We start from the raw sequence: 12277 nt of genomic DNA, 5'->3' as shown, positions 1-12277 counted from the left end.
ATTTAATTAATAAACATTGTTAGATATAATATTTAACAAATGTATCCATTAACTATATTGTATGTTACAATGTTGTGATGCCTATATTCATTTGTAGTATTTAAAACAATTGATTTTATTTTTATTTATTATTTTATTGTATTTTTATTTACTTAAACATCAACCATTTACCATTTGACCATGAAACCATGAAATGAAATATTAGCATCGATCATGAATTTGACATATCAATACATTATATAACACATTATACACAATACACAAGTGGAATTAGGTATACATTACTGAAAGATTGCATTTTTATTATGTTAGAATAAGCTAATTATCCACAAGGGAAGCTAAATAACTGACTCTTGGATGTCACGTCATGAAGACGTTGACATGCAGAACAAATGAGATATAATCACATTTCCTCAGTCTAGAAAAAAACACACACATTCTGCCTCCTATAGGCCTTTATCACAGTCCGCGTGTCGTCACATCCAGCTCCAATTAGTAGCATAAAAGAATTTCCGCCTGCATTATTGTCAATGGACAGATGCCAGTTTTGTGAAGAAAATTAAACTAATTTAGTTGGACTTCACAATAAACGTCAATATTTAAAACTGTTTATTTACACTGATGCTTTACCATATGTCATCCTTCATTTTAATGTTTAACATCATCTGATCGACGCGATTGTTAGCGCTGTCGCCGGTCATGAGATTAGTGAATAGCACACGCTGCTCAAATTAATTATTTACATTTATTTTTAATATTATTTTGTTTATTCTTGCATTATATTTAGTGATGCACGATCATGATTTTTCATGGCCGATTCCGATACCGATTTTTTACAAGCAAACCGGCCGGTTCCGATACCGATTTCCGATTTTTTTTTTAATCAAAGCAACAAACAAGATAGAATGAAAGTATACATAAACAAGATGTTTATTTGGTAGGCTATTTAACAGGCCAAACTGGGTTTTGGCTATTGAAAATAACTGTAACCATCTGAAATTAACAGCAGTAACTGCACAGTAAGTAGGTTACATTCAATACAAACACAGGTACTGACAAAAGCATTTAGCTTTTGTTTTTAAATTGGGTTGAATCTATAAACTGGCCTTAAATGAATACATTAACTGTAACCATGTAATTTTAAAGGTAACAACTGCATAGTTCCACAATCAAAACAGCACAATCAAAACACATTCAACACTTCAAACAAAGATGTTACTTAATCAGCATTCAGCATTTGTTTTCATTTTTAAATTTGGTATAAAGAAAAAAAGGTCTTTACCAGTGAAACTAAATAAAAACAAAGTTGGCTATATGAATATATTATTCCAAAATGTTAAATCAAATAATGTTTAGTGCAATGAGTAAAACAAAGATGCTACAGCAGGTGCTTTTTAAATCAAATTAAGTCAATGTAATTTTAAGGTAAAATAAAAAATAGGCCTAATCATCCTATATCTTACAGAACCGATGTTTACTTCTGGCTTTTCAAAAGTGTATAAGAGTTCTTCTTTACAAAAACAAGCATTTCAGCTTTGTCACAAGTAAGTCTGTTGCGTTTCTCATCCAACATGTGAGAAGCTGAGCTGAACAAATGTTCACTGTCTAAGCTTGTGCAGGGCGCGGACAGGTACGCTCGCGCAACTTCAGCGAGCGCAGGAAAGCGGCTCTTATTTGTCCGCGATTAACTTGTCCTTTGCAGACATTGCAGATTGCAAACTTCACGTCCTGCGCACAGATTTCGAAATACTTCCACACAAATTACATGTTCGCGAATGATTAGGCCTACAAATGTAGTCTGTGCACGCGGGTGCACTTCCGGAAAAATCGACCGGAAAAAATACAAAAAACCGGTCGCACATTATAAGCAAAAACCGTCCGGTTCCGATTTATGGCCGGTCAACCGGTGCATCCCTAATTATATTTACTATGATTAACCTCACATTTTTGTACAGTATATATTATAATGCTGTTCAGTCATTGCTCTCAATCATGCAGGAAATGACTCGTTATTAAGATTAATAAGACTTATTGAGGATTGCATCCTAAGCATGAACATTTTTTATTGTTTAATACAATAATAATAACCTTATTATACGTGTGATAAAGGCCTATAGTAGGTAGCACTGCTTAGTGCTTACCCACAGTGCACTGAGCTCTGAGACACCCTTCAAATCCAGAAGCCTGGCATTTGACCAGCCAATAGGAAATTCTCTAGAGACCTCAGTGCTCTCCATTCTCTGAGAGGTCACATCGCAGTGGGTCGATGCAATATCTCCTCCATGTCTTGGAAGACAACCTGTCTCCAGCTTCCTGTGAGCAAACTCCGTTAAATAGTGTGACTGACAGTCAGGGAACCCCTAAATGACAGCTTACAATGTTACTGTGTATTTTCAGTGGAAATGAAGCAATTAGCTGTGACTTCCTCCTTGATTTAAAAGCAACATTTCTTGCCATTCAGATCTGGGGCCGGTTTCACAAAACATTCTTAAGAAGAAATTCCTTCTTTAACTGCCATTTTCTTAAGAATATTCTTATCTTTTTTCATGAGATTGTTCTTAAGACAAAACTTAAGAATAATTAAAATTCTTGAAAATAATCTTCTTAAAAATCATTGTAATTAACTTCTTAAATTTAGGACAGCCCCAGACTTGTCTTAAATTATTTAATCAATTTATTGGGTTATTTCAAATTAATTTTAATTTTTAAGCATTACAACATTAGCTATATATAATACATAGTAGGCAGGGCCGGATTATCCATAGACGGGATTGGGCGAGTGCCCTGGGGCACCAGCCAATAGGGTGGCACCAAGTGATTACGATAATGACAAGACCTTTAAAATATTTTTTCATGTTTTGTATATATTATTTTGCTGGAAGAGATACAAATGCATAGAAAATGAACAGTTAATGATACAATATACAGAGAGAATATCAAATATATGCACGCATATAAAGAATTGCGATTGGGTCAGGTCCCAGTGTATTTGCCCCCTCCCCCCAGTCAGAGTCGAGCATATTTATTCACAAATGGATAGGCAGCATCGACTTGGCGGTTGTCTTAACGTAAATTTAAAAAAAGAAGAGAAAATATCATGACACATAGCCAGGGCTATACAGGGCGACTGAAAAGTAGCTACTGTGTGCGACTATCAAAACATATTTAGGAGCACCTGTGCGACTAACCCGATCAGCATAGGCTATTTGTGTTTGCGCTGAGAGGAGCTTCAAAGATTTCTACTTGCGTGTTTGTGCAGCGTTGAGTAATGTATAGCAGACATATGTTGATTCCTTGAATGCAATGTTAATCAGAATCCACTCACTGCTCAAAATACTTTTGTTCAGTGCAGTTATGCACGCTCACAAATGCTCTCGTTATAACAAACAAAGTGTAGATAGTGTAAATAAGAGATTCGTTGTGCAGTGTAGAGAGCTTCATTGATTATAATGGAGTTTTGTGAGATTGCTGAAGTGAGTAACAGCTTTTAAAGATTATTAAAGGTATTTGTAAATGTGATATTAAATTAATACAACAGCTCAATAAACAATAAGTTATATAAAGTGATGTACATTGTATGACTTTTAACAATATTGCCTGATTTTGCTCTATTTAGTCAAGGAACATAGTTTCAAACAGTCACAGCCGAGCCGCTGCGTCTCCATTCAAACATAGCGGTGTTTCATTTATGAATGAACCTGCGTTTTAAATGAGTCTAGTGAGTCAGTGATTCAATTACCCACTCATAAAGTGAGTCACTTGCTTCGTTCCTGAATGAATCAGCTGTTCAAACGAATCAGTGACTTACCGCCACCTGTTGGCAGTTTTATTTTTATGTTTAAAGTGTCCTTTCAGTTATTTAAATCATTTCAATCAAACAATAGTTCTATATTCAAAATGTTATATTTAAAACATTAATCTCACAACATTGCTATGAATTTAAAACATCCATGCCACCTCTGAGCCTCTCTAAATGTCTGTAAATTTACCTACATGCCACTTTTGTGTTCTTCTGTGCCACCTTTGTAGTGGAAACTAATTTTGTTGAATGATTTCTTTTGATTAGTAACTTATTCTTCTTATTCTACCTGTTCTTATGGAATTTTTTTATTTTTTGCACTTCAAATGTGGTCACCCTAGGGCACTACACTGTGTTAATCCGGGCCTGATAGTAGGACTATTAATAGGGAAGTGTGCGAATTTTCTGAAGTGACAGCGATGACTGATAATGTAAACAATGATCGGTCATGATTAGCCTATGTGTGATGCTACTTTTTGCTGACTTCAAAACTCAGTAGCAACTCTACAAAAATGAGTCCGATAGGGAGCTTTAATTGGACGCTTTTATTTTAGCTTATAAATATGACAATCTTTGGCAGTATGCAGCGCATATGAATGCGCCGATACACAGGACGCGTTTGCTGTAGCAGTGCGGATACATACCAGAAGCTTTCACTCGGATGAGAGCACAAAAACACAGCACAAAAATGAATGAAACCGATCGCTGCAGCTTGACACAGGCTGTTCAAAAACACGCCTCATTAAAAACTTGAAGCTGAGCACCAGTCAAAGTCGCGACAAAAAGAGTGTGCGTGCTTATTATGGGGCAGTCAACCTGAAGGTCGCAGGTTCGAGTCTCAGGTCCAGCAGGGATTGTAGGTGGGGGGAGTGGAGTGAATGTCCAGCGCTCTCTTCCACCCTCGATACCACGACTGAGGTGAGACCCTTGAGCAAGGCACCGATCCCCCAACTGCTCCCCGGGCACCGCAGCATTGGCTGCACACTGCTCCGGGTGTGTGTTCACAGTGTGTGTGTGTGTGTGTGAGTGGTTGTTCACTTCTCACTGCTGAGTTTGTGCGCACTTGGATGGGTTAAATGCAGAGCCTCACGTCACGTCACGTCACGTCACGTCACGTCACGTCACGTCACGTCCTTTCCTTTCCTTTCCTTTCCTTTCCTTTCCTTTCCTTTCCTTTCCTTATTAGGGTAGTCTACAGGAAGCGAAAAAAGACAACAGAGTGTGAGTTTATAAGTGCGTCATGTATTCACTCAGATAAAGACTGTCATTTTTTTGAAAAAAATTAAGATGTTCTTCAGAATATATTTGAGAACTTAAGAATTTTTCAAGAATTGCACTTAAGAACATTCTTACGAACTTCGTGGAATTTATCTTAAGGAATTAAAGATTTTCATGAATCCAATCAGTTTCATGAATCAATCATGAATTCTAAATGACTGTTATCTTCTGTGAATGGCAGATGATATCACAATTTCACGTTTTATGTTGCTGCCTTATGTTAAACTGCTTTAAATTACTATTTTTCCACATCAATCTATACACCATACTGACAAAGCAAAAACAGAATTGTCAAAACTTCAGAAATTTATTAAAAATAAACAAAACTGAAATAAGTACATTGCATAAGTATTCATACCCTTAACTAAATATTTAGCTGAAGCAATTTTACAGTCTCAAGTCTTTTTTTTTTTTTTTTTTTTGATGTGACAAGCTTTGCTCATCGGCATTTGGCAATGATCTGCCATTCTTCTCCTCATCTCTTCTCCTCTCAAGCTCTGTCAGGTTGGATGGGGGCAGATGCACATTTTCAGGTTTCTCCAGAAATATTTGATTGGGTTCAATCTCAGGCTGTGTCTGGGCCATTCAAGGACATTCACAGAGTTGTCTATAAGCCACTCTTGCTGTGTGTTTAGGGTCATTGTCCTGTTGGAAGGTGAGCCTTCTGCCCAGTCTGAGGCTCTGAATGCTCTGAAGTCTGAACTAGGTTTTCATCAAGGCTGTCTCTATATTTTGCTGCACTGAGCGTTTCTACTACTCTGATGAGTCCCTCAGTCCCTGCTGCTGACATACAGCCCCACAGCATGAGGCTGCTACCAGCACACTTTACTTTTGGGATGGTACTCTGCAGGTGATGAGCAGAGCTGGTTTCCTTCAAACATGATGCTTAGAATTGAGGTTCATCAGACCAGAGAATCTTGTTTCTCACAATCTGAGGGTCCTTGAGGTGCTTTTTTTTTTGTAAATCCCTAGTGTGTTTTCATGGGTCTTAACTGAATAGAGGATCGAGTCTTGTCAAACCGCCATAAAGCCCAGATTGGTGGAGTGTTGCAGTGATGTTGGTCCTTCTCTAGGTCTCTCCTATCTCCACATATGATCATGGAGCTCAACTAGAGTGACCATCAGGTTCTTGGTCACCAGTATAACCAAAGCCCTTTGTTGCTCAGTTTGGCCAGGAGTCCAGCTCTAGGAAGAGTCCTGGTTGTTTCAAACTTCTTCCATGAAGGGTAACCGAGACTACATGCTTCTGTGACCCTTTAGTGAAGCAGAATTTTTTTCTGAACTCTTTCACAGATCTGTGACTTGAAGCAACCCTGTTTCTGAGCTCTACAGGCAGTTCTTTGGACTTCAGTGCTTGGTTTTTGCTCTGATATGCATTATCAGCTGTTAGACCTTTTATTAAGACATGTGTGCCTTTCCAAATCATACCCATTCAATTGAATTTGCCACAGGTTAACTTCACTTGAAGTGTAGTAACATCTACAAGCAATATGAATGCTCCTGAGCTAAATTTCAACTGCCCCAGATAAGGGTATGAATACTTATGCAATGGAATCATTTTAGTTTTATTATTTTTTAATAAATTTGCAAAGATGTTAAAAACCTGTTTTTCTGCTTTACAATCATGGTGTATGGAGTGTAGACTGATGTGGGGGGGAAAAAGTCATTTAAAGCAGTTTAACATAAGGCAGCAACATATAAAAAGTGAAAAAAATTAAGGGGTATGAATATCTTCGCAAGGCACTGTATTTTCTATGGATTTATTTAAATGTATGAATATTCTAAATGATTTCATGAATAAAAATTTACATATTATTTACAGGAATGCACAATATATTAGTATTAACTGACATGATTGATACTGTACATGTTCATAGTGTACATTATTATTTTGTGATGCTCAAATTCACTTATAATTTTATATATATATATATATATATATATATTTTTTTTTTTTTTTTTTTGTTTGTTTATCTTTACCACTATCTAATACTCACCTAAAATTAATCTTTAAGAACACTAATAATTTAATAATACTGTTAATCTTTAGCAAATCATATCCATTGTTGTGATGGCTAAATTCACTTAATGATTGATTTTAGCTCTTAGTGTTGTATTTTTAATTTATTTAAACAAAATAGTATCAAATTCTAATATCCGCCACTTGTCAGCCACAATTTTAATTTCGATGCTTCCTTACTTATTTGTACTGTTCATCCACTTTATATATTTATTATTTACTGCTCTGCGGATTCTCTATTGCTGGCGAGTGTCAAACATAAAATCTTTGCTCTCCCATGGTGCTTCATGCCTGTTTGATTGCTTATAATTATCCTGGTGCATGCACATCCTCAAACAAACAAATATATCACAGTAATTAAGGCCTTCTGCAGTCCTCTTGAGTTTAGTTAGCGCTATTGTTATTTATTTATTTCTTAATAGAGGGAAAGAACCTATGAGTCACCAGATCTCTTTGTTGGAATGAAAACTGTCCACAGCAGTTTTAAATTCCCACTTCTCTCAGTACAGCAGTAATTTCCGTTATTACGGTTTTATTACAAAAACGCTGTAGTGTTGTTTTCACAAGAGCAAACTGTGCAAAGCAGGAACTTATGACTGTTGAATGTAGCACATTGTTTCAGACCCTGACCGGAGCAAAGCAGCGCATTGTGCCACAGAGATATCGCCCTCTGATGAGCAGAACACATCACTCACACTGATGGCTTTCTGTACCCAGCACATCTCAGCACCTCCTGTTTGTGTGCTTTGATTGGTGCAGTGTCACATAAATAATTATGTTCATCACAAAAATGTGTGGTTGCTATAGCTGTTGTTAACCAGTGTTTGTAGTTCTGATTGGTAGCAAGTCTTTCAAGTGTTGGAATTATGTCTTGCAGGTGGATTTTGAGTAAATATTCTTTCAAATAATTAAATTAGGTTATTCATTTTCAACATATTTCTACATTTCATTTGCTATTTTTAAATTGTGTATATATTTATATACGCCACCTTGCTCTCAAGATATTGGTGTTGGCTACACGTTTCCATGCCCATATTGGGTGACCACTACATTTGACCCCATTTAAAGACCCGAACCCTGAGCAAGTAACCAGTAACTGAATCTCTCTCCTCTTTCTCGCTCTTGTTCTCTCTAGATAAACGAGTTGAGCCATGTTCAGATCCCCATCATGCTTATGCCTGATGACTTCAAAGCCTACTCGAAGATTAAGGTGGACAACCACCTTTTCAACAAGTGAGTTCCTCTCAAGGTTTTCCCCATTCTCAACTGTTATGATCCAACATATTTTAATCATATTATAGAGGTGAATCTTATGATACCTGTCAAGAACATGTCTGAAACATATTTAGTTAAAAACAGTTCAACTTATACATATTAAGTTAAAATAAAAAATGTTGGTAGGTCACAGTTGCATTTAATTTAAACCAAGTATAGACTTTATTTAAAGCAAAAAAGCATGGTAAATATGTAACTGATAGACTTTTCTTTGTGAGTCAATCAGAAAACTCTTGAGATGTTTCTTCACTTTTATCTTTTTTCTTCTTTGTTTTTCAGAGAGAATATGCCAAGCCATTTTAAGTTTAAAGAGTATTGCCCTCTTGTTTTCCGTAATTTGAGAGAGAGGTTCAGCATCGATGACCAGGACTTCCAGGTAGGCTTTGTGAAAGAGAGAGAAATTATCCAAGGTGTCACATTCAGTGTGTCTTCAAACCACAGCATATTACTGCAGTTGAACCACATAAAACACCAGTGTACTCACTACTAAACAATGCAAAATAGATTCAAGTCTCTGTGAGAAAAGCCCATGATTACCAAGAGGTAATTTAGTAATTAACCACTCAATTTGCTGTCGTAATGAAGACCATTATTCCCCATAATAACACGGTACTGTCGGAGCTGTCCTTGCATGCTTCAGCCTCCCACGTACAAGCGTTCTTAATTGCCCTCATATTCCTTTCCTTATACCGCTTTCATGGAAGAAAATACCTTTTTTAGCAAGAATAGTCACAATCAGTGTGCATTAGGTGGAAAGGCTTTTCTCAACATTTCTTATTTCGGTTAATGAGGAAGATATGCCTTTGCTCCTCACTGTAATCAGAAAGAGCTCAGGGTCTTGGTTAGAGCTCCCTGTCTGCTTATGTGGGTTTAAAAGGCATTACGTTACACATGCACAAAAACATCAGCTTCCCAGAATGTGCTGCTTATTTTATGGTCTTGATTAGAGACGTTCAGTATGAGCTGTTTACTGCAGGTTTTCTAGGCTTTTTTTTTTCTAGGCTGTTATGTTATACATCAGAAAAGAATGAAACCTTCATTGCATTAAGACAAGCTGGCAGAAAGGGTTTTGCAAATTTAGAAGTGTGAATAACTTTTTATCTTCGAAATAGAGTAGTCAGTGTTAAGGAAGCCCTATATCTGGGGGCTGGTGCTCACTTGTAGGCCTCAGAAAACTTCCAAGGGAGCCTCAAGATGTCTTAAAACAAACATTGAAGTGCAACAGCTGGGTTCCGGAAGTAAAAACCTAATTCATTTTCTCCATAGGCAAATTGTTTTTTTGTTTTTTTTAATAAAACTTTAAAGATGTACTTGTTGTGAGCTCTCAGATTATGAATCAGCGTTATATGCTTTTGTTGAAACATCTGTTCACATCATTTCAACTTATTTTTATAATAATCATGTTTAACAGCAGAATTTGACTGTTGAAGACTAGGCATTTTTAATTTGATTCTGCCATTCGAATGATTTGTGGGATTGTAGTTCTTTCCCTCACTAAAGATGTTAAACAGTCTTGTACCTTTGTCTTTTTGTCTAATTTTCAAATACTTTTATGCTCTATAAAAAAGTTTGTAATGCTGTGATTCACCTCGTAGCTGGTTTGTTTTGTTCATGGCTCATGATGCTTTAACAAAGACTTTTTATTAAATCCCTTTGGAGACAATGAATGGAGAAAAAAAAATGCTTCCGGAACCAATACCGGAATTTCCTCCCATAACAATTGTTGCTTGGAAAATGTGGATATATGTGACCCTGGACCACAAAACAAGTCATATGGGTCAATTTTTTTTTAAATTAAGATTTATACATCATATACATCATCTGAATAAATAAGCTTTTTTTAGGTTAGGACAATATTTGTCCGAGATACAACTATTTGAAAATCTGGAATCTGAGGGTGCAAAAAAAAAAAATTAAAAAATCTAAATATTGAGAAAATCGCCTTTAAAGTTGTGCAAATGAAGTCCTTAGCAATGCATATTACTAATCAAAAATTAGGTTTTGATATATTTATGGTAGGAAATTTACAAAATATCTTAATGGAACATGATCTTAACTTAATATCCTAATGATTTTTGGCATAAAAGAAAAATCAATTATTTTGACCCATACAATGTATTGTTGACTATTGCTACAAATATACCTGTGCTACTTATGACTGGTTTTGTGATCCAGGGTCACATATGAGGTAGCATCATTTTAAAAGTGTACTTATTGCCACTGTCAAAGTCATGTAAATTAATAAAATCCATAAGCATCTTTATAATGAACATGCATTTTTCTAGTCATGCCATGCTCTAAATATTTTATATAATTTTATAGAAACTGATAGATTAAAAGAAAAACAAATTTTGAAATCCTTATCCTTGATCCTAGTTAATTACTACTAGAAGAGTCATGGGGCCTTTGAATATGATTGTGGACAGTCAATAACAGCTATAAAAAAAGAAAAGGTTGAGAACCCCTGCCCTGTATAATTATGCTAGTTTAAAGGACTGCTTTTCATGTTGGTCATAAGTGGGCAGTACATGGGACCAGACGTTATGCCGCAAGTCAAATGTCTACCTGCATAATAACAAAGCTGTTTTGTAATACAGATCTAGCGTAATCCCGCTATGACTTCCTAGAGTTGTGGTTCCTCAGTCCACCCTGCATCCTCTGCCTCATCATCACTATTTTCAGCCCATCTGTGCACACACTTCCCTGAGGAACAAGCCGTCAGCTGAACAGCTACAAGCCCTAACCCGCATGACTCAGCCTGTGAAACCTTTAGAAATTTCATATCCTGCTTTTGGTTTTGTTTAATGGCTATACTTGATGAATATAGTGAGGAAATCCAAGCACATGTAGAAAGAGGCTCTGATACTCCGACTGAGGGAGGTGGTTGGGAAACGTGTGGGTGTGTACTGTATGTGTTTGAGGTAGCAGACCTTGGGAATGTATGTAAAGTGGTCCGAGCTGCTCTGTGCAGCTGTGTCCTTCACTCACCCTTACGGAGCAGAGACCCTTCGGTCCTTTCAAGTGCATCATGCGTCCACCATGAGCTTTTTGAGTTTTTTTTTATTTTTTATAGACAGGAACAGACACAAGGGCAGACCACTTCAGTCAGTGAGAGAAAATGGTTGGAAATTGCGCAGTGTCTGCATGTCAGTGGTCATGTGTTTGTGGGCAGGGCAATTACGGTTGAGATTTGCACACCAGATCATCAGAAACTCACATACCCTTTTGCACAAATGCCAGTCCTCAGTCATGAGTTCTGTGAACCTCTTTCAGAACTAGAACTTCAGATTCAGATCCATTTTTACCAATGACTTGACAGCCAAACCATGACACAACTGATTGTTACTACTTAACCTGAAAGATCATGTGAAACTGAAGACTGGAGTAATGATTCTGAAAATTCAGTTTTACCATCACGGTAAAAATGTATGTGTTAAATTAGAAAAAAGGTTATTTTAAATTGTAATATTTCACAATATTACAGTTTTTGATCAAACAGATATAGCCTTGGTGAGCTTTAGCTACTTCTTTCAAAAACATGAAAAGAAGAACTTACTGACCTCAAACCTGCAAACAGCAGTGCATGATATTTGTAAATAAAATAATTTTATTTCAGATAAAATATATAGGGTCTCTGCAACACAACAAATGTTGCCCATCAACTGAATTAAAGAATCACTTTGAACACTTTCAGTATTGATAGGAATTTAGTTTTGTTGCATGTAGTTTTGGTTTTGAAAACTACATTTATCATGCTTCCTGGGTAATGACATTAATGGTTCTTGGATTGAAACCAGCAGGTTCAAGGGGCAGGTGCAGGCTGATTTTCTGGCTCAAAACAGCCTTTTACATCAGCATGAGTAACCGTGCCAGATTGGGTGGAAAAGGGAGAGAATTGATGCTTT

General features: G+C 36.5%; 2 protein-coding genes across 2 annotated transcripts in view; one reads left to right on the top strand and one right to left on the bottom strand.

Moving 5' to 3' along the window:
• Positions 1-12277, top strand: part of pip4k2aa (phosphatidylinositol-5-phosphate 4-kinase, type II, alpha a) — a 28893-nt gene that overhangs the window by 8257 nt on the left and 8359 nt on the right. Inside the window, exons 2-3 of the mRNA XM_058765352.1 lie at positions 8233-8330; positions 8652-8748. Coding sequence (XP_058621335.1) covers positions 8233-8330; positions 8652-8748 — 195 coding nt within the window. The remainder of the gene's footprint in view (positions 1-8232; positions 8331-8651; positions 8749-12277) is intronic.
• Positions 3727-12277, bottom strand: part of skida1 (SKI/DACH domain containing 1) — a 36448-nt gene continuing 27897 nt past the window's right edge. The window contains exon 3 of the transcript XR_009269065.1: positions 3727-4991. The gene's annotated coding sequence lies outside the window, so the exon portion shown is untranslated. The remainder of the gene's footprint in view (positions 4992-12277) is intronic.

This window comes from Onychostoma macrolepis, chromosome 24, assembly GCF_012432095.1.
Source record: "Onychostoma macrolepis isolate SWU-2019 chromosome 24, ASM1243209v1, whole genome shotgun sequence".
Classification (NCBI taxonomy): domain Eukaryota; kingdom Metazoa; phylum Chordata; class Actinopteri; order Cypriniformes; family Cyprinidae; genus Onychostoma; species Onychostoma macrolepis.
The sequence above is the reverse complement of the archived record's forward strand: the minus strand, read 5'-3'. Positions and strand labels throughout refer to the sequence as shown.